The sequence below is a fragment of the Engraulis encrasicolus genome, chromosome 6 (genome assembly GCF_034702125.1).
Source record: "Engraulis encrasicolus isolate BLACKSEA-1 chromosome 6, IST_EnEncr_1.0, whole genome shotgun sequence".
Classification (NCBI taxonomy): Eukaryota; Metazoa; Chordata; class Actinopteri; order Clupeiformes; family Engraulidae; genus Engraulis; species Engraulis encrasicolus.
In genome coordinates this window covers 57,871,373-57,892,815 of record NC_085862.1, presented here as the reverse complement: position 1 = coordinate 57,892,815, position 21,443 = coordinate 57,871,373, and the positions used below count along the sequence as shown (strand labels likewise).

The following is a 21,443-nucleotide window of genomic DNA, read 5'->3' as shown; positions in this document are numbered from 1 at the left end:
GGGGAAATGTATCCATACACAAAATGTGGAGGACATAAGTCCATGTCCAGATATAATTTCACTTAATTTATCTTGTGTGACACAAGGTCCCTCTTCCATCCAATCCTGGGGATTCATTTCTACATGTCATGCATATTTCATTCTTTCGTTTCTATATCTCGCAATACTAATAGATTGTCTTTTTTACACCACATTTAGGATGTACCAGATGGATCAAGTACTGGGTTGCAGCCAGCACCATCACTCAGTACATGGCAAAGCCAAACACAGGTAATGTCAACCTTCTGCTATTTACAACTTGGTCCTTTAAGGCATGGTTTGCCACTTACTTTGTCATGCAGTACATCTTCCAACTGTCATGTGCATGAAACAGAGTATTGCAGGGGGACTCTTCCTCAATCTAACACTGTAGCCGTTGTTTGTGAACACTGGGGAGAGAATTTGGCATACAATATAACCTCGGCGGTGTCCAGGTCTTAATTGATCTAGCATGTTGCCCCGTTAAAAACCCAGTGGTGGTGGTTTGCCCAGCAGAAAACCTTTGAAGCACAGGGCTAGTGTTGGTGATCCTCTGGGTCAGAGGTAGCCAAGCTGTGCCCTCCTAGTGACGCATTACTTTTAGCGTTGCAACTAGTCAGGTTAAGAGCAATGTAAGTACCGGTACTTTCTGAGTTCCCGAAAATACGGGAACTCCTCCCACTCTGTCGGTAAGCAAACAGCCATAAGTAAACCAAGGGAGGTGGGTCAACCATGCCGTTTGGGAAATGTTAATTGTGATGTTCATTGGTCAGACCAAGTCTTGAAGAGATTTGAACGTTGATGATAATCAGGCTAGGTCAGAGGTCTGCTGGGGAAATGTATCCATACACAAAATGTGGAGGACATAAGTCCATGTCCAGATATAATTTCACTTAATTTATCTTGTGTGACACAAGGTCCCTCTTCCATCCAATCACGGGGATTCATTTCTACATGTCATGCATATTCCATTCTTTCGTTTCTATATCTCACAATACTAATAGATTGTCTTTTTTACACCACATTTAGCATGTTCCAGATGGATCAAGTACTGGGTTGCAGCCAGCACCATCACTCAGTACAGGGCAAAGCCAAACACAGGTAATGTACAGCTAAAAACCTCTATTGGTTTACCGCCGCTGAATGATGAATGCGGATATGTGTTGTGGTAAAAGATCTTACATTCAACTACAGTTTATATCATGTAAGGGGAGGTTTTGTCAATGTTTTTCTTTACAAATAGTTTTTCCACAACGCGGGAAGACCTTCACAGGCTAGCTGTCTGCTAATTTGTAGTATTTGGATTTGGCCTCATAAATACACCTTGCTGACTCAATGCATAGCAATCTAGAGGGAACAAAATACAGTTTAAACTAAGTCTTTGTACATCTAGTCTTGAATTTGATATTGATAATTTGAGATAAAGGACACAGCATGTAAAGGATAATTTAGTCATGTACTAACCTCAACTCTGACAACTCTACGAGAAGTTTTCAAAAAAATACATTATCTGCGTTGTCACAATTTTTTAGCTCCATAGGAAGGGCAACCAGTTAAATTGCCTGATTGTAAAATCATGTTTAGGACAAGACATAACACTAGTTTTTATTAGTTAAGAGCAAGCTGGTCCACTTCAAAGGAGACTGGGCCAAGGACGACTGGAGCACACAGGATACGTTTTTTTCTGTTTTTATTGTGGTGCTAGCATGATTAACGTTTTGACGCAATGCGTCTTAATCAGAGTCAAACCATACTGATGGTAATGTAATTAACTCTTTAGTTTTCTCCATTGTGTCTTCTTCAACATCTGCTGCCTTTACTTCACCCTGCTCCTAATGATTGTGTTAATTTGTCATGGTCATGAATATCCCGCAAAACAATGATTTGGCTCAGGTTTGAGGGCTGTGTTTTCTAAGTCTATTCTCCATCTATGCAAGAACCGTGGTATAGGACATCAACATTTCTGAAAATGGTAGAATTGTAGCACTTGTGTTTACTCAGATATTATTTTTTATTTAACAGGACACAACAGAACACTACCTCAGAGCATCTCAACCAGTCCCAAGATCCTGCAGTAATGGACTAGGCCAACAGGTACTTCCAATTAAATATGCAGTGTGGTAATGAAAACCCATACAACTCTCCACTAATCAGCTGCGCTTTGTTTAATCAGCTGCAGCTCGCAATTGGATGCTGACATATGGCGCGCTTTATTTAAACTACCGAATTTGTTTTCCTGTCATTGCTTTTTGCTGCTTGTTTTGCTGGCTTTTGCTGTTTCTTTTGCTGCTGCGTTGCTTCGTCTTATAGTTGGTGGTGCTTGCTTGTGTTATGTTTTAAACTAAATGTCAGATGTTTTCCCCCTCTTATCGATAATCGGGTTTCGTCTTCTGGTAGACTGTGCGTTTTTCTTTGAACTACCTAGGCTTCGGCATCTGTTTTGCCTAAATCTCCCGATAGGAACTTACTGGTCATTTGAATTTTACGCACGACTTAACTCGTGTCGTGCCGCCGATTTTCTGGCGTCAAACCCGAATTTCATGGATAGTTTATTTTGCTGGCAGTGAAGTTTCCCCTGGGAGCTGCCTTCGCTGATTTCAGTATTGCATACCGGTAATTCTACTGCATTTTGCGCGTTTAGTAGTAATGATGAGGTGGGCTGTTAAATGGGCAATGTTCCCGCTGTGCGTCAACAGTAATACTCTGTCTTAAAGATAACTAGGCTTCGTTGTCTCGGGATTGGAGCTCGTCTGGTCGCTAACTGTTGCACGTTGCTTTTAATAATTGTTGTTTCTTTAGTTGGGTGTGCCCTTTGTCCACTCCTACGTTAAACCGTACTTGCTGCTGTAGGCTACACCATTTTTTTGTTGTGCTTCGGCTGTTTTTTCTGTTGCTTACTAGGGTTTCATTTCACTCAGCAGAGGCTGATTATTTGGACTGTTGGATGCCTATTGCATTTGCCGTGGACAGGAGCTATAATAGGGATTGTCGTGAGGTGCCAATCGGAATACTCTCCGTAAACGCATCCAAAACATTCACGTGAGTAGTGGTAAAAGGCGTCGTCTGCCTTCACTGGCCGAGTCTTGCATGGCGATACAGCGCATAGCCTACTCTGACGAAATGCGTTTTTCCCTTGTGTTCTGAAACTGTTAACTAGTCGGTTCCTCTGAACATAGTCGACGATGCGTTTAGGCTAATTTCCTAGGTTTTGCATTGCTGCTTTACTTTACTGGCATCGCCGCTCATCTGATGTGCTGTAACAAGCCGCAGGTGTCTTCAATTGTGCTTGGCGCGATGGTCTCTGGACCCGCGCATTGGGGACTGCCAGTTATTTTTGTAATTCTATTAGGATACTTCAGATGTTCCTTAGTTGCTCCTCATTTCACTGATATCAGTATGCTATTCCTGCTTTCAAGCGCATTTCCCTACTCTGTAGTGTTGCTCGTGTTTTTGTTACTGGTTGCCCGTGTTTCTTCTTAGGACTGTAATCGTGCTAATGTTTGTCCTGTTAGCCTGTTGACTCTGTTGTCCATGGTATCATCGATTGCCCTGAGTAGGTCAAGTGCTGCAATTGCTATTGGCTCATACTCTGTCTAACTGCATTGGGTCCTGCGTCTGCCTCCAGTTCATTTCATCTAACAACCTAATTGTCTTTCTGACATGACCAACGCCGTAGCCAACATGGCATATGGCCTGTGTATATCATACTTGTGGTCAAATCACTGTATCCCCCTAGCTGGTACTGGCTAGTATAGTCTATATGCTGTCGTATCTGCTGGATTGTATTGTGCAGCTACCGTAACTACTGTGGGCTCACCTGGTTTAGTCTAGCTGCTGCTTCATTGGTCGGTCTAGTGTCCAGCCAGCGGCTGCCCGCTCATGTTGTGCCCATGTAGCTTCTGCTGACTGTAGTCATCTCCGGTCTCCCTGCTGCTCTCGGATAGGCTTGACCGACGGCAGTATCTGTCTATCTTTTTCTAGCTATTTGTTGCCGTCCCAGAGGTTCCAGCTTGTTGCATGCTGTCATATGATTGTCATGTGTGCTTGTCAATATGCTGTTTTTTCCGCATCCTAGAGTAGAGTAGCACTGATCCCGAGGATCAGCCCATCTGCTGCTGCCGCTCGCCTGGCCCATTTACAGCTGCTACCCACCTAGCTAGCCCATCTACAGCTGCTGGCTGCCTGGCAAGCCCATGTACTGCTGCTGCCCGCCTAGCCCATTGCTGCTATTGCCCGCCTAGCCCATTGCTACTATTGCCCACCTAGCACAATGGTGCTGATGCCCAAAAGCACATTTGCAGTTTTTTGCCAGCCTGGTCTATACTGCCCCTGGTCTGGTGTACCTTACCCTAATGAATCTTGGCCAGTGTTTAACCATCTTTAACACCAATTTCTTAGTTCATCATATATTGTTCATTCTGTCTGACAGCCAGTCTAGTCCATTATCCTACTCGTGTCTACTCCCAGCAGGTGGCATGGGTCACTTAACTGTCCCTAGCTTAGGCTGCCGCTTGTCTGTGTATCTTAACTGCGGCCAATCTATACGTAATGCTGGCAGGATAATGACATTTAATTCTACTTATTGGCTGGTGACATCCATTTTTCCCCCTCTACAGGCCCATGTAACAACTGCAGCCTGGTCACCTCCTCTGGGCATGTTTTTCTTTAACTACTGCTGGGCAGTTTTTTCTTGAATTGCTGCTGGGCAAGGTTTTCTTGAATTGCTGCTGGGCATGCTTTTTCTTTTACTGCTGCTGGGCAAGTTCATACTGTGTCTCTCACCACATTTCGGTCTATGCTAAAGCATAGCACTCGTTCTCTTTTTACATCAGGCATTACCGCAGTTCAATAATGTTAATGATAATATTCGTTAATCGTTAGTCACGTCCAGCTAAATGGAAGGCACACCACCTGAGGATGCTGCTGTTCCCTGTATTGGCTTCTATGGAGCTCATGGAGAAGCCTGGGAACTTCCTCCGAACAGAGCCATACCCCCAAACACAAATGTATGCATTCAGAAATAAAGCTTCTGAAATGTATCTCTGTTTCACGTCTCATTTTTGACTAGAGTGGATCTGACAGAAATCGAGCAATCTGCGTTAGTTCTGGCAGACCACATAGTCAACGCGTCCTTTTGCCTATTGGCTGACGCCGACCCAACCCATACAACTCTCCACTAATAAGCTGCGCTTTGGTTAATCAGCTGCAGCTCGCAATTGGATGCTGACATATGGCGCGCTTTATTTAAACTACCGAATTTGTTTTCCTGTCATTGCTTTTTGCTGCTTGTTTTGCTCCCACCACCTCCCCTGCTCCACCAGACTAATCATTGTCAAACAATGTCATGTTGTTGTTGCTTGCTCTGTTCTAGGGGGTATTTTGCCTTTCCAGCTAAATGGAAGGCACACCACCTGAGGATGCTGCTGTTCCCTGTATTGGCTTCCATGGAGCTCATGGAGAAGCCGGGGAACTTCCTCCGAACAGAGCCATACCCCCAAACACAAATGTATGCATTCAGAAATAAAGCTTCTGAAATGTATCTCTGTTTCACGTCTCATTTTTGACTAGAGTGGATCTGACAGAAATATATTTTAAATACACTTAAGTACAATTTTTTTTGACTTGGGCTATTGTTAATTTCACAGAAGCTTTGTTATTTTTTCCCTATTGTTATGTATTTGTTTTTGATTGTAAAGTGTCCTTGGGTATTTTGAAAGGCGCTGAAAATAAAATGTATTATTATTATTATTATTATTATTATTATTATTATTATTATTATTATTAACTATTTGCAGTATGAACTGTTTTGATATTTGATTAACCACTTCCAAAATGAAAACAGCTCCATTTTTTTTCACAATGTCTTATCATCTCATGCACTAGGCTACTGCACACTAATTGCAATAATTACCTTGCTCATTGCTAAATGCTTCGTTGAGATATCGGCATTCCAGAAGAATTGATGGCTCAAGGCTTCTTTTGCCCAATCCAAAGTTTTTCAGAGTATGCAGAGCAAATCTCCTTTGCTGTTTCCAGCTATATCCATTTGAGGAAACAAGGCCTTAGGAGACAAACAACACAATGCTTCTGTATTTAAAAAATACCATGACTTAACGTAATTGATGATTCTGTCAGTGAAATGTGTCGTTTTCCTCTGCATCCCAATTGTGTGTGTGTGTGTGGGGCGGAGGGTGGGGCTGTAGCTGGTGGGGTGATCACCTTTGCCACCAACAAGGTCTTCAAATAATGGTATACCAGTTGGTCTGTCAGCAAAATGGTCTCCTTGATTGACATACAGTTCTCTCACTACTTTGTGACCGTTGAGAACCACAAGTGGTGGGCCGAAAAGTCGAAAGCTGAATATATGTCCATATTTTTCAGCAAACTGGAAGAGACACAATGCAAAAGCACAAAAAGATTGAATAAATACTGAATACATGGGTAAAAGGCCAATGAAAGATATTCCCCTGCTTAAATTTGTCAGGGCAGAGAAGACAGTTTGGGTACATTTTGCACACATCCAAAGTCACTTGTTGCAGGTGCCAGACAAAGTGTCAAACAGTTAAAGAAGGTACTAGGTCTACACACTGCGGAATAAGTTCCAGGGTGATCGAAATGTTGCTGTTTTAATTTAAGCTCAGTATAAAAAAAACATGCACATCTGTCTCAAAAATATTCTGGATGCAGGACCAGCAAAGTCACATGAAAATTGCAAATAAAGTCCGAACACCAGGCTCCCGTTTCTTTACATTTAATGTGACGTTTCGGGTGGCATGCCCTTCAGACATGGCTGTTTTAATTTAATGAAGTTTATTTTTTGGAGCTTTTTCCACAGTGTGCAGACCTACCCTCTTGAACAGGGCGGAGGAGACACAATATGATACCCAGCTGTTTTGGGTTTATTACGGTGAGTGAAAAATTGAGCAAATTCAAAAGCAATACGTTGATTCTGTAGCCTGACTATCGCGTCTTCAACTGAATGAGTGTTTGGTCTGGCCACCTCAGATACAGTGGGCAGTTTCTCTTACGGCAGTCCTAACTTGTCTCCTTGAAATTCCTTTATACTGTATGCTACTGTTGAAGTGACAATCAATCAGGTGGACCTTTTCTTTTCCTTACTTACCACTGTGGTCAATTAAATTATATATATTGAGTTTCACACTGTATTACTTCTCAAAAAAGTAATGAATAAAGTAATGATTTAAAATAATCTGGAATACATCTAGTCACAAGTGAAAGTTTTCGTTGAAGTTGAGCCAACAGCAACACACACAGTGCCGCTTTTTATTGAACGTATAATGGGGGATATAATAGGGGAAAACAACAGAATATACGTAGGCTACTCTGCTCTGATATGTCATACAATAGAATAAGATGCCACATTGGCTAGTGACATTTTTGCCAACCACAGTCAATTTCCAACATACTGTACATACATAGCCTATATGCAAAAACAAATAAAAACAAAAACATAAGTGAAAAGTATCATTCTACTAATCACAGATTATGCATGCATATACACATTACCTTTGCGAACTGTAGATGGACTTTGCTGAAGTCAGTCAAGAGATGCAAGTGCCCAATGAGGGGCAATGACCGTGGTCCTGGAGGGAAGTTCTTTGGTGGTTTATTCTTAAAGTAGTCCAACAGCAGAAGGAAAATTGATAGAAAAATTAAAACGCTTTTTATGTTAGTTAAATCCAAAAGATATGCCAGCACTGTCATGTCTCAACACTACTGTAGACTAGTGATCCTGGTCAACTGAGCTCAGCAAGGTAAAGATTATATGGTAACTCCCCCTAAAAAACTGGTAAAACTCCTCTGCCTGCCTCTGCAACGGGCACCACAGTGTAGCAACAATGCACTAGATCCTCGACTGTAGTTAGTTAGATCCGTCATTTCTGGTACAACAATGACACAGCATGAGCTCTGAACTATGACACAGTCATGATGCTATGAGGCTGTCATTTATTAACCAAACCACTTGAACTAATTGGAGCTCAAAGGTCGGAGTTCCCCTGAGGTGAAATGTGTTCCCCTAAGACAAGAAATAAACAAGTCATTGGACAACAATTAGTCAAATATACAGCTCTGGAAAGAAATGAGACAGTTTCTCAGATTTTACCACTTATGTGTGTGAGTAAAATGAACGTTTGTGTTTCAGTCTGTATATTACTGAAACATTTCCGCTAAATTCCAAAAAACAACCATCGGCATTTAGATCAGATAATGCCAAATGGAAAAAAATATCACAGAAGATGCAGTATTTTCAGATCTGCAGAAAATGCAAAGAAAACATGATATGATGCTAATCCAAAAATGTTTTGTTATAGGAGCGCTTCCTGGCTGGACTCTGTCAATAATTTGAGGTGCTCTTTGGATGAGAAAATGCAGAACTTGAAAAAAGAAAAATACCAAGGCTCTCTCGTCTATCAAAAATAAAAAGTCTTAATTTACATCGCTTGGTTACAGAAACCATAAAAACTCAGACGCATTTCGGCCTTGCGTCCTTCCACAGGGAGTCGAGGCAAAATCAACCCGGCACAAGCACGAATCAACAACCCCCACCCACCCCATCCAGCGCGCACACACACACACCAACACACAATTGGGCCTCTCTCCACCCACTAGCACGCCCATTCATTTGAAAACTCTATAAATACCAGCAGAACACCACATACGTACCGGTTCAATGTCTGAGGGAACATTTTCCGGACTAATGCTTTCACAATCTGGGACAATACAGAGCAAGTTATGGCCAACACCTGACGCTGAAGTCTGGATCAATACCACCAAGCCTCCTGAACAAGTAAGTCATGAAAAGCTTTCAGTCTGTATTACAGTGTCATGGCTAACTAGCCTGCAGTATTAGCTGTGGAGTGGAAAAAAAAACATACATTAGCCATGAATGCTACACTGCTACAAAAGCAATAGCCATACTCTGTCTTGTTTTTCTTGGGAAATCGACAGTAAAATATGACCATGGTCTTTTGAACTTACATTTACATCAAGCATGAGCACAATTAACGAAATAGTTTCGATGGAAATGAAACCTTGACGACCGGGCTAGCGGCTATGTTAGCCCACCTGCCGTCAAATAACACAGGCATCCAGCTAGCTAGCTAACAAGGAATGTGATGTTGACAATGATTCTATTACACACCAATTTAACCCTTTGAGGAGTACCATCACAAATATGTGATTAGAATTTTGCCAAAATTTTGAGTTCTCATTATGATGTCATAATGTCTTTGCGAGATTTTTAACACAGACGTCTATGGGAGCTGTAGAGTGTTCCAGTAAAATTCTAGAAGAACCTCTAGAAATTCCTTACTCCTCAAAGGGTTGGTTAACAAGACCAAATTGCTCAACATTTCGTTGGTTGACCAAGGAGGGTCCTGTGGTTGAAAACAAGGCATTTTTAAACGATTTATTTAGGAAACCCTTTTTGTTGGCTGTGGTGGTGCGGTACATATTCATTTCCATGGAGACTGGTGTTCGTAGTTTCACCTAGGGATGTTATAACTTGAGCTAACAGGTGTTCGAACTAACCGTATGTTCGGAAAGCTCAGTTGTGACTACACACCGAACTCATGAATTGGCATATTGACCAGGCAAGCCTTTGATTCGATTTGGTCACCTAACTATACCTAGTGTAGAGCGACTGGCCACTGCATTGAAACGTAGGGTTCAATGGGTTCTACAGTAATTACTCAGCGTGCGTGGCTGCACGAACTCAGCTGACACATCCAACACAGACTTCAAGCAGTTGTTACAGGCTGCTATTTAGTGGTTGTGACGGCATTTGATTGCTTTTTTGTTTTCATCATGTAACAAATTTGGCGTAACCTCTGGTAGGTACACAGAATACAGCAGTCGGATCACTTGTCTAGCTTACATTGCTCCAGAACAGGCAGCTGTGGAGTTACGTGTGAGTTGCTATGCAACCTGCTCCCACTGTCTGTCACGTTTTCATTCCTATCCGTGAATAGCTTGGAAAGCCAGATGCAGTCGAATATTGGGTTTATGTTTCCTTGACATTTATGCCTCTGTTCTGACTCAGACAATTTTCTTGTATAGAATTTGAGAGGCTTATTGTGGATCATGGAAAGTTATATTCTGTATTTTTTCCTAATGGCCGCAATTCTCATCTACAGAAGTTCCTGTTACAGACGGTCATGATGAGTAGAAGAAGGCAACATGATGAAGCAAAACTCCTCCCTCACCACTACGTTGGAGTCTTCCCATTCAGTCATCATCCAATTTGCTCCAAAGAATCAAACACAAGCAGGTACCTGTAATTTGAGTGCTTCTGGATCTTCACCTTTTTTCCGTGGTGCTCATCAGTGTAGGGGCTCTCAAACTTGGTCCAGGTAGACAGATGCAGAGGCACTAAAGGTTGCAATTCATACGCCCTGAAGGCCATAAGGGCCGAAACGCGTAAGCATTGTAGCCAAATAAAAAAGTAAAAAAATTGCAACCCTGAGTGCCTCAGCATCTGTCTAACTGGAACAAGTTGCTCCAAAGAATGTTGTCTTTCCTTATGAAAGTAATGCGATCTGAGCTAGGCAGCATAATGTTATCTCTTTCTGTGGGCATTGTCTCAGTTTCCACACTAGCATCTAACCTTATTACAAAAAAAAGCAGTTTTCTGATACTGATAGCCAGGTTACTCTCAGGTAAACATGAGATGATGCAATTTTCACAATGGAAACTTAACTGGCAACTATGGATAAATACGTTGTGTACCAGTAGGGGTACGTGGAAAATGTGATACTAACAAATGTATGGAGTGCACTCACATTGGTATAGAGGATCATATAGAGCAGGGATGGGCAACTGGAGGCCCGGGGGCCACATGCGGCCCGCCTCCTTACTAAGTGCGGCCCATAGATAAACCATACTTATAAATTATAATGAACAAACTTTTTTAAACCACTACTGAGTCAATCTGTTAAAATTACACTGTTGGCTGACAGAGAACACTCCTATTGCTTCCAAACTTTTTCGGTGGCCACTGAGCAACCAACTGCACCTCGAATCTGCAAGCTGCAGTCAGATCCGCAGTCATCTGGCCCTCCAATGTTCACAATGGAAAAAATGTGGCCCTCCTTATCATGAAAGTTGCCCACCCCTGATATAGAGCATGAAGGAGGGGGTACTCATGATATGACAAAATTAATTAGGGGGTACACAGGGCAAAAAAGGTTGGGGATCACTGGAATACAAGACATAATGGATGCATTTTTAGAATGCCATGTAGGCTATTGGACAAAGGAAAGCTGGCTATTCTCCAGCACAGACAGTGCACAGGGGTGCTGTTCAAATGCAGCCAAGTTGTATGTAGACACATTTTATGATCAGCCGATGGTGAGGAAGTGCATACATCATAACTAGTATAGAGTACCCTTTTGTCATGTGCACACCACCCTCCTCAAACAGACTTGTGATGCATGATAAGCATTGCAGTGGTGAAACAGAACAATGTTGTAAACAAAGGTGTAAAAAGTCTACTATAACCTGACAACTACCCCCTCGTTCATTTATAACATTTTTACCACATTTGTGTTGCATCATAACATTACAAAGGGGAAGGACTTGCAATTGCATGCTAACCATCCACACTGAGAAAGTTGCTGGGTTTAGAGACAGTTGCGATGCCAGTAACGTGCATCACACACACATCAAATGGGGTTGTTTGCTCATAAGTTAAAAAAAAAGAATATTGTAATTTATGATGGTGACTTGCCAGGTCATAGCGTGGTGAATGATAGCTGCTGTAATTACAAACTCACTGGCAAGTAACAGTGCTTCAAAACTACCCATTCAACAAATTCAAATTGCAGACATAACATTTCAAACTCACCCTTCTGAGGCATCCTGCGCTGAAGCCCATGAGCAGGTAGGCAATAGTTTGTTTCATCTTTGGGTCAAAAACAAGCGAGAGTAAGTTCCATCAGGTGCTGGACGTGCCATTGCTAACTAGGGCAAATTGCTAACTCTAGGTAACAGCTAACCTGCTGCACCACCACAACAACACAGCTTTAGCCCGCGGCTCCGCCCCCGCTCATCGACACTCCCCCTCCTGCCCCCCTCCCCCTCCTGTTGCATATCATTACAGATCGACGCACAGGGAGAGGAGACTTTTCACGAAAGAGGCCTAAATGGCGCATTTCAGCATTATTTTGATAAAAATTGCGGATATAGCATCCTGACACCCCCGCAAACCCATACAAAGCACCAAAGGACCATGTAAATTTCATGCCATGGGAACTTTAACGATTTTGCAAAAACAAAACATTTATATACATATATGTACATTAGGGCTGGGCAACGTTAACGCGTTAACGGTGCGTTAACTATTGAGGTCAATATCGCCCAACAATTTTGTTAACGCTGTAACGCAGCAGGTTTTTTTCGTGGGTTTTTTTTGCCCTTTATGACCGTCGTTCGTGGCTTTTACTTTGAAAGCGTCATCGCGCTTGTTGCTGCTTCCAGTGACTGCTGACAGAGAAGAAGAATGTCTAGAAAAGTAGGCAAAACAAAACAGGCATAGCCTACAGAAGGATGCCAACTTCTGAATGGACATTTTCGGTAGGCCTACACAGTTCTACAGTCCTCTTTGCGCAACTCTCGAGCAGCATGTGGCTCGCCTTTGCAGGTTAGTCTATTGAGTCTATTGTACGGTCAGCATGAAAAGGTAGTCTACTGTTATGTTGGCCGTCTATCAGCTGTCAATAACGCCACGCGGACTTACTAAAGCCCTGATCAAAAAGCGGACCGCGAGATATTACATTCCTCACGCAACGTTTTGGTTTCTACATAGGGTTGTGCGTGCATAGTAGGATGCATAAACATGGTAGGCTATGATTTCGCGACATCGGCAACCTCGTCAGCATTTAAGATAGTGTTAGTTATGTCCGTTATTGTTTTGAAGATGTAGCCTAATTGCTGTCAATGACAGACAGTCAATTAGTTTCTAGTCGCTTAAACACCTTAAATAATAGCGACAGATAAGAGAGAAGGTGGGAGTCTTTGACAGTGACAGAAGGCGGGACATGTCTCACAGACGCACGCCTGCCTGTTGCCTACTTTTTTAAGTGTATGCCCATGTAGTAAGCCCATGTAGACCATCCTAATTTGAGTTTCTAATTTCTAATATATCAGTTTCAGTAGCCTACAATCTTAAATAGCCCTAGTGTAATATTGTATGCAATCATTTGTTTCATTAGTAGGCCTACATTGGATAGGCATATAGCCTACTATATAATTTAGACTGATAGGTTGGCAAATAGCCTACATTTCCATTGTGGAATATTATATTAGACCTACATAGGTTATCTACACAGTACATATGCAAAATATTATTAACTATTTTATTTAATCAATTTATAAAATATTTTAATTTAATTTATTATTTATTTTATTTGTTATTTACTATTATTATTTTTGGGTGTTGCGCACTATGCGATTAATCACGATTAATCACAGAAAGTCATTGAGTTAATGCTATTAAAGATTTTCATGTTTGCCCAACCCTAATATGAGTGATTCTACGATTCGCCTATGCTTTTGGCAAAAGCAAAATGTCAATTATCAGTTTTTTTTTCAACTAAATGACCTAGATGTTTACATAGTGTATATATTAAAGTTTCCAAACAAACAAATTGCCAAGCTTAATCTTAAATCATTTGATAAATACTCTAATGAAAGTGAACATTTGCTTGATTACTTTGTCAACAGTGTTATGGACAAATACTATGTAATTTCAAACATATATAAAAATACTACAGAGTTGAAACAACATACGTTTGAAAGTGCTTATGTCCCTTAGCAATAATGTTGTCATTAATCTGTGCAACTGATATAGCTAATGTGATTGTTGAGCTTCATAAGTAGGATTTTATGATTCACTGTGATACAGACTGACACATTTTTCATTATAAATCCCTGTAAAGTCTGATTTGAATTAAGTCACCCTCCTTACACAAGACTTCCTTCTCCAGAGATAATCCCTAGTGTCTGTTCATAGGATTTTTCCAACACATAAGGGATCAATAGCTGAAAAACACTTTCAAAACAGTCAACCGTGTTACTCAACTGTGTTACGGTCAACAGTGCAGGGGAACAAGTCGACACTTTTTTAGGAGAAGAAAACAAATTATTTTGTTTGTTTGTCTGTCAATATGGAGATAAATTGGCAAAAACATACTCCTCCTCCAGTGTCAGCAGTGTTGCCAGATTGGGCTGGCTCCCGCCCAATTGGGCTGCTTAGGATGGCCGTGTGCGGGTAAAAATGGCATTTATCAGAAAAACCTGCACACTTTTTGCCATAGAAATCAATAGAATTGGGCGGGATTTTGTGCTTCTAGGTGGGTTTTGAAAATGTTTTTGGGCTGGAAATCATCACCCTCATCTGGCAACCTTGACTGTCATAGCTAATTCACCTTTGGCTAAGGTCTGCCCTAAAGTGCTTTTTGACCAATCACAGCGCAGCAAAAGGACGACCTCGGACAAACCTCGGACAATTTTGACAGCGCTCCATTGAACTCAATGCTGAAATCGCATGTTTTCAAGTTGCGAGATACGGTCGTATTATATTATTAAAATATGATTGGAAATTGTGCCTGGGGTATTTGAGACAAAGGTGCAAGTTTCCCCGCGGTGTAAATAATGTGGTAATCGCTTTCCTCTTTACCTAAAACCGGACTAATATAGCAGCTGGATAGTCTGCCTTGAAGGGTCTCGGCAGCCTCACACTCGACACACGGATCAAAAACATACTTTGTGTGCTCCGATCATGCCACCATCTCATTCGTGTCACTTTTCAGTAAGGTTTTAAGCAAACCACGAACCTGTTTCAGAGTAGGATTTTGGATTTCTGACCTAATTAATGAAGAAACATCGCTAGCAAAGTTAACTATCGGTCACGGCAAGAGTGTTTTGACTAGCAGATGATGGATGTGATTTTTTTAAGCTACTGAAGATATAAACGCCAAGCGTTAATGTTACACATTGCTGTGGTAGCTTTGAAGATGACTACATCCATCACCGTTGTGTGATTTCGTTTTCGTCTAGCAAGTTTGAGTCAGGGCTCAAAAGATATGAGAGCTCGGCTTACCATGGTGCTGGTTACAATGCCTATCGATACCCATTATTAGAAGAGCCCATAACAGCTGTGATGCATCGCATGACCGTTCAGAAAATAAATACTTAGATTCACAATACTATGAATGCGTTTTTTTTTTATTAGGAGTGAATAACTGCTGCGATTTGCAGTCACTGCATAAATCGCGTTGATATCTCAGCATTGAAAGTTTATCTGTCCAACCTAGCAACTGTAACTAAAGAGGACGGGGCTTAGCCAAAGGCGAATTGTAACACCATTGACGGTAACACGGTTGACATTTCAGCCATTTTTATGGTGTGCTAAATGAGGACCTCAGAAGTTCCACCACAACACCTTAATCAATTCATGTATCTGTATGCTTTATCTGTGTTTTTCTACATGTGATTTCTAATTCAGATTCTTATGAATATGTTGATAACACAGTTGACAGGCAATTTTCCCGCTATGAGAACATGAAAAAGAATGGATTAAATTATGGAAGGATGGAGCTCAAAACTTACCAAAAAGTCTTCCCATATCCTGCCAAAGAGGTTATGACATCACGTGATGTTATTTGTATGGCCTAAGACCAAACCATTACTGATTTATGGAGGGGGTTTCAGACCGTGACACGGTTAACACAGTTTTCGTGGACACACACAAAATGGCAAATTTCATGTATAATGGAAAGGACAGTGGTCTTTCTGACAGTTTTGTCATATTGTGATGATTGCTGTGAATCAACATTTGCAATCGTCTTGCACAAAACAAGTTTCTTTACATGCTAATATGAAGACTGAATCTGACATTTGGAAAACAGGACGGCATGAAAACGCCCAAAACCAGTATTAAATATTCATTATTGCTGAGGGAAATAATGCCATGTCTACACTTTCTGTATTATATGAAAGATAAATGTTTTCTAATGTCCAAAACATCATTGGATGCAGTTAATAGTTAGTGGAATTGGCAAATAAAATCCACGGACTTAAAAGCGTAGTCGAATTGGAGAATCACTCATATATATATATATATATTATTATTTTTTTATTTTTTTACATTTTTCAAAAAACAAATGCAGTAAAGCACTGAATACGAACCACCAAGAAGGCAAGTTAATCTGAATACAAGTTCCTGTTTGCATATTTATTGTTTAACCCTTTAATGCATAAGCCATTGGACTCACATTAACGCATAACATGGGTCTAAAAAGACCCACATTCATTTCCAATGTGTTTCTTTGTTAAATCTTTTTATTTCAAAGGACACTCAAACATATTTTGTCTGTCTTTTGTTTGTACAGTCTCCAAGTCCTTTACAGTCCCCCCCCAACAAGGGATAGTCCGATACACATAACAAATCAGAAACACTGTTAACAATAATAAATAAAAGAAATAAAAAAAAAAAATAGACAAAGAGATTAAGTAAAACAGAACATACAACCATACATCCATACCTACACACACGCACACTCACACACTCACTCGCGCCCAATGTGTTTCTGAGCATTAATCATGTATTCTCTCACACAACTTCTAAAACCTATACATTTTATCTCATAATACTTCTAAAAGTAATTGTATAGGTAGTCCTCAATTCAAAAACGTATTTTTTAAAAAAATGTTCTTATATTTTTATTTTACAAATAAACATGAATTTGGAATTAAAACACTAATTTCTAGACATGGGTCAAACACCAGCTGCACACACGACAACAAGAAGATGTTACAGCGCATCATTAAAACAGCAGAGAGAATCATTGGATGCCAACTACCCACACCTGAGGAGATCCACCATACACGCTGCACAAACAGAGCATTAAACATCCTTAAAGATCACACACACCCTGGTCACAGGCTCTTCACCATGCTACCATCTGGCAGGCGCTTTAGGACTCTGCGTGCCCGCCCTACGAGAAGGACAGCTTTTACCCTACTGCCATTAGACTCTTGAACTCAATACGTCACCTGCCCCCCCTCAATACTTCAGGACAATCGATACTGTGAGATGCACATGGATTTTTATGGATTTTTATATATTATTTATTTACTGTTAATATATCTTTTATTTTGTGGGCATTTGTGGGTTGCTACTAAACATAATCTCGCTACACACACACACACACACACACACACACACACACACACACACACACACACACACACACACACACACACACACACACACACACACACACACACACACACACACACACACACACAGGCTAGAAGCCTCTCTCTCTTTTCCCCTCCTTTCTTCTTTTATGTTTCCTTCCTTTTTTATAATATTTGTGCCTTATGATTGTATTATTCCATTTAACCGACATTGAATGTAATTCTTTATTTAGTTTACCTGGTAGTGAATAAAAGTTATTCATTTAATTGCATTTTGTCTGTTATTGCATTGTGTACGTACGGAATCAACTTACTTAGAACTTTTGCCATCAACTCAGTTTTGTGCCCCTTGTATTGACAGTCACAGTAAACAGTTAGTCTCATACCTTTAAGGTGACTGCTTTACTGTACTGCCAATCACAACATGTACAAGTACTCCTATTAGTCTTGATCTTTTGCAATTCATTGTGAAATACTGAGATTAATATACAAATCAAATGAGACTGATTCATTTATTTATGAGACTGATTTATTTATTACATTTTTGATTGATTAATTATTACTTATTACATGAGTCATAATTGATAAATCTCCCAAAACGCGATTGTCCCTACATATTCCGGTTACCCATGGTGTGAGAATTTATTCTTCGAGCCCATTAATGTAATCCCAATTGCATTACTGCAATTGTACCTACACCCCGTATCAGTAGCCTACTACAGTATGACGCATCTAAGATGACTTGATGATGTTCGTGGTGTTTAACCTTTAAGAACGTAGCGTCACACGGGTGTGTCGGCCCCTGTCTGCCCTTAACAGCGTACCGTCACACCGGTGTGTTTCGAACGTTTCCTAAGGAGCGTTCCACAACAATGGGCAACAATAGGCTAGCACTTGTTAGCCAAATGTCCACAGCAAATATAGAACATGTCACTATTCAATCATTTTCTCATCCAAAACGCAACTAGTTTACAACAGGATTGCGTTGTCCCACTCTATGTAACTTCGTTATAAAACCCAGGACTGTACCTGTACTCAGACGTTTCAGAAGTTACCCTGCTATGGGTGGCCACTGGCCAGATTACAGCTATAGATAATACCGTGGTAAATAAATAACTTAATTTCTCGGTCAGCCATCGCAAGCAAAATAAAGCAAATGAAACATTTTCAATTTGTTTTATTCAGCGATCTGTCAAACAATGTAGAGGAAGCAAGGGGGTAGATCAACGTTGCATACCGGCAATGCTACGGGTAAAAACATCACGTTCATTTGCGAGCTCCGGTGAGCTTCACTGAGTTTATGCATGGTACATTTAGGTATCATCGTTTTCTCATCCGAATCATAGATTTGAGATTGTGTGTAAAATACAATACAATGCTTGTGTGTACAGTATACAATATCACATCCACGACTGTGGCAGTCAAAAGATGTGGCCAGAAGCTACATAGTAAAATGACCTTTCTGTGCCAACGATTACAAGCACAATGAAGCAAACGAAACGGGTCGTTTGTGATTTATTCCGCGTTCAGTCAAACCGTACAGCCAGCGAGGGCTAGTGACATAAATATCAAGGTTGTGGTGATATACTCCAATGTTTTGAAAACATCTCATTCACGGGAGCTCCCGTAGTCTCAGTAAGCCCAGCACTCTGAGTTAGTAAAAAACAAGGATGCACAAGACTTGCGCAGGCAATTGTATCTTCTGCTACGAAGTGCAGTTTTTAGATAATGATACCGGCACGTCGTAAGCAACACAAATGCACAAACATTGCGCAGGCAACTGTATCTTATGCTATGACTTGTCTGCGCAATAGCATTACATCCACAGTTTTTTATATAACTTTACCGGCATCTCAAAGATTCCATTCATTCATTCAGCAAAATAAATGAAAACGAGTAAAAGTGAAGACAACAATCTTATAGAAGAAGAAGAAAAGTGAGAAAACATGACAACGAGAATGAAAAGACGTCAACTCACAGATGAAGAAATCAGGGCCATCTTCACAATCGACCCTACCGAGATGGATGAGGTACCTGAGGGAACTCCAGAGGAAGACTCGTCCGACGATGAGCTGCTGGAAAATCTGACAGCTCTGGAGGACGAGGCCCTGGAGCCGTCCAGTGAGGGCTTCAACTGGAGACAAGGAGACTTCAGGCCAGACCCAAACTTGACCTTCAGGTCTGTGTCGGAGATTAGGAAGCAGCCTGACACCACAACAGAGCTGGGGTGTTTCCAGATGTTATTCAGTGTCTCCACTGTAGCCTCTATAGTGAGGGAGACCAACGCCTACGCACAGGTACTGAGGGAGAACTGTCAGGAAAATTGCTTTGGAAAGCTGGGGAAGTGGGTGGACACCACGGTGGGCGAGCTGTATGCTTTTTTGGCTGTGCTTTTCCTGATGGGTCTGGTGAAAAAAAACAACATCCGAGATTACTGGACCAGTAATCCCATGCTCCCAAACTGGAACGTTGTGTGTAACACTAACAATGGTTGTCTGTTACCCTGTTTATATGTTTGTTTGTTCTTTGTGGTCCTAAGTCTGTCTGTTGTGGTAATTTGATGTTAACTGTGAATCACACTTTCTCATGTCCATTCTGAATTTCTCTCCTGAAGAGACAATAAAAAATAATCTAATCTAAGAGATGAAAAAGCTGTCCCACAATGATAACATATCTCCCATTTGGATCAGAGATTACGTTTGATGCATTAAATGTAACATTTTTATGAATGAGAACAGCGGCAAAGAAGGTGGATCTAAAGGTCTGTGGGTGGATCTACCTTTTTTTGACAGCAGGTGTACCAGGTCGCCCTCTCGTGGAATGAAAGCATCACGGCGCTAATTCCATGACGCGCTTACCAACGTTGGCACATGCTTGTAAAATCCGAGACTCTCTCCGGCACTCGTAGACATCGTATGGTCTTGAGGTAGAGACACATACCACTCGGTGAAACAAGATTCGATTCTTGGTCAAATTTGTGATGATTTGGCTTCAGTTCCATGTAATAATTCAGTTAATTAATACTCACTTTAGGCTTTTGACCAAAGTTGTCATTCAGATAGGACAGTTTTAAAATGACATAACAGCGCCAACCCATCCTGCGAGGATTGAGCCCAGATGTTCAATATGTAGCTTTACCATGGCGCGCCAACCACAAAGGCCACTCTGTTTCGTGCACTTTCATACATAAAAGATAAAATAAGTCACTCGCAACAGGTCTGTTTCCACATTAACCATCAGCAACTAAAGACTTCCTGTGATTCGATGCAGTTTCGAACCGGGGACATTACGAATGGAAGTCAGGCGCGCAACCACTACTCTAACTGTCGAGCAGGCGGCCCGCGGAATAGTACTAGTTTTGTAACCAACGGCATACACTCCTAACGTGGCAAAGATGGAGCATCTGACGACAGGGTGGTTTGTTTCTTTTTTTTACTGTTGTAAGTGGGTTGTGCGACCATATGGATGATACCACTCTGAGTATGCTGCATTTGAGCATGAAATGCGTTTCAGCATGTAGAAAATGAAGCACGTTCTACTACACACACATGAATCACATGAGCTATGAACACCAATCACGGCAGATTCCTCACATCATGGAGGAGGTCTTCTGCCCAGCAGTTGGTTTTTGGTACTGCGTGGCTTCTTGACAAAACTTTTGTTCCCGCGATGGTTCAACGCCATGTGTCACGGCTGCCAAGCAGAGGTCACTCCCTTCAACTGCGTCGTGAACGGCAATTCTAACCAGGATGCTTCACGCGGACACAGTGTATACTGTGAGATTGTTGTGTGTTGCGTGTGTGTGTTTGTGTGTTACTTCTATCTTGCTGTACTTCCCAATATCCTGTTTTGTAATTCGCCTTGGCTTAACCCTCAAGCAACCGGCCTGTTTTTGCGACTAATCTGACCGAGCGGGGTCATTTATGACCCCAAGGAGTTTATATAGAAATACCACCCTATAAATTATTTTTTGGGGTTCATTCAAATTTATTTACATCTTGTACATACTTGTCCCTCATCTAAAGCAAAAAAATGTGAATTTGAACATTTTATTGTTTTGCTAAAAATTAGTCAAACTTACATACGTATATGCTAAATATGATGTATGCCCTCATTTGCATATGTAAACGTCAAAATACAAAAAACATCCAATACATTTTTTTCTTCTCTTATCATCAGTAATCATCTGAGAAAGTTTCATG

At 41.1% G+C, this 21,443-nt stretch overlaps 2 protein-coding genes across 2 annotated transcripts in view; both read right to left on the bottom strand.

Moving 5' to 3' along the window:
• Nucleotides 1-7,894, bottom strand: part of LOC134451525 (cytochrome P450 2J4-like) — a 59,795-nt gene extending 51,901 nt beyond the window's left edge. Inside the window, exons 1-3 of the mRNA XM_063202030.1 lie at nt 7,546-7,894; nt 6,238-6,403; nt 5,930-6,079 (exon numbers count right to left, since the gene is read on the bottom strand). Of these exons, the coding sequence (XP_063058100.1) occupies nt 5,930-6,079; nt 6,238-6,403; nt 7,546-7,743 (514 nt within the window). The 5' untranslated portion in view covers nt 7,744-7,894. The remainder of the gene's footprint in view (nt 1-5,929; nt 6,080-6,237; nt 6,404-7,545) is intronic.
• Nucleotides 1-21,443, bottom strand: part of LOC134451526 (uncharacterized) — a 296,996-nt gene that overhangs the window by 27,490 nt on the left and 248,063 nt on the right. The window lies entirely within an intron of this gene.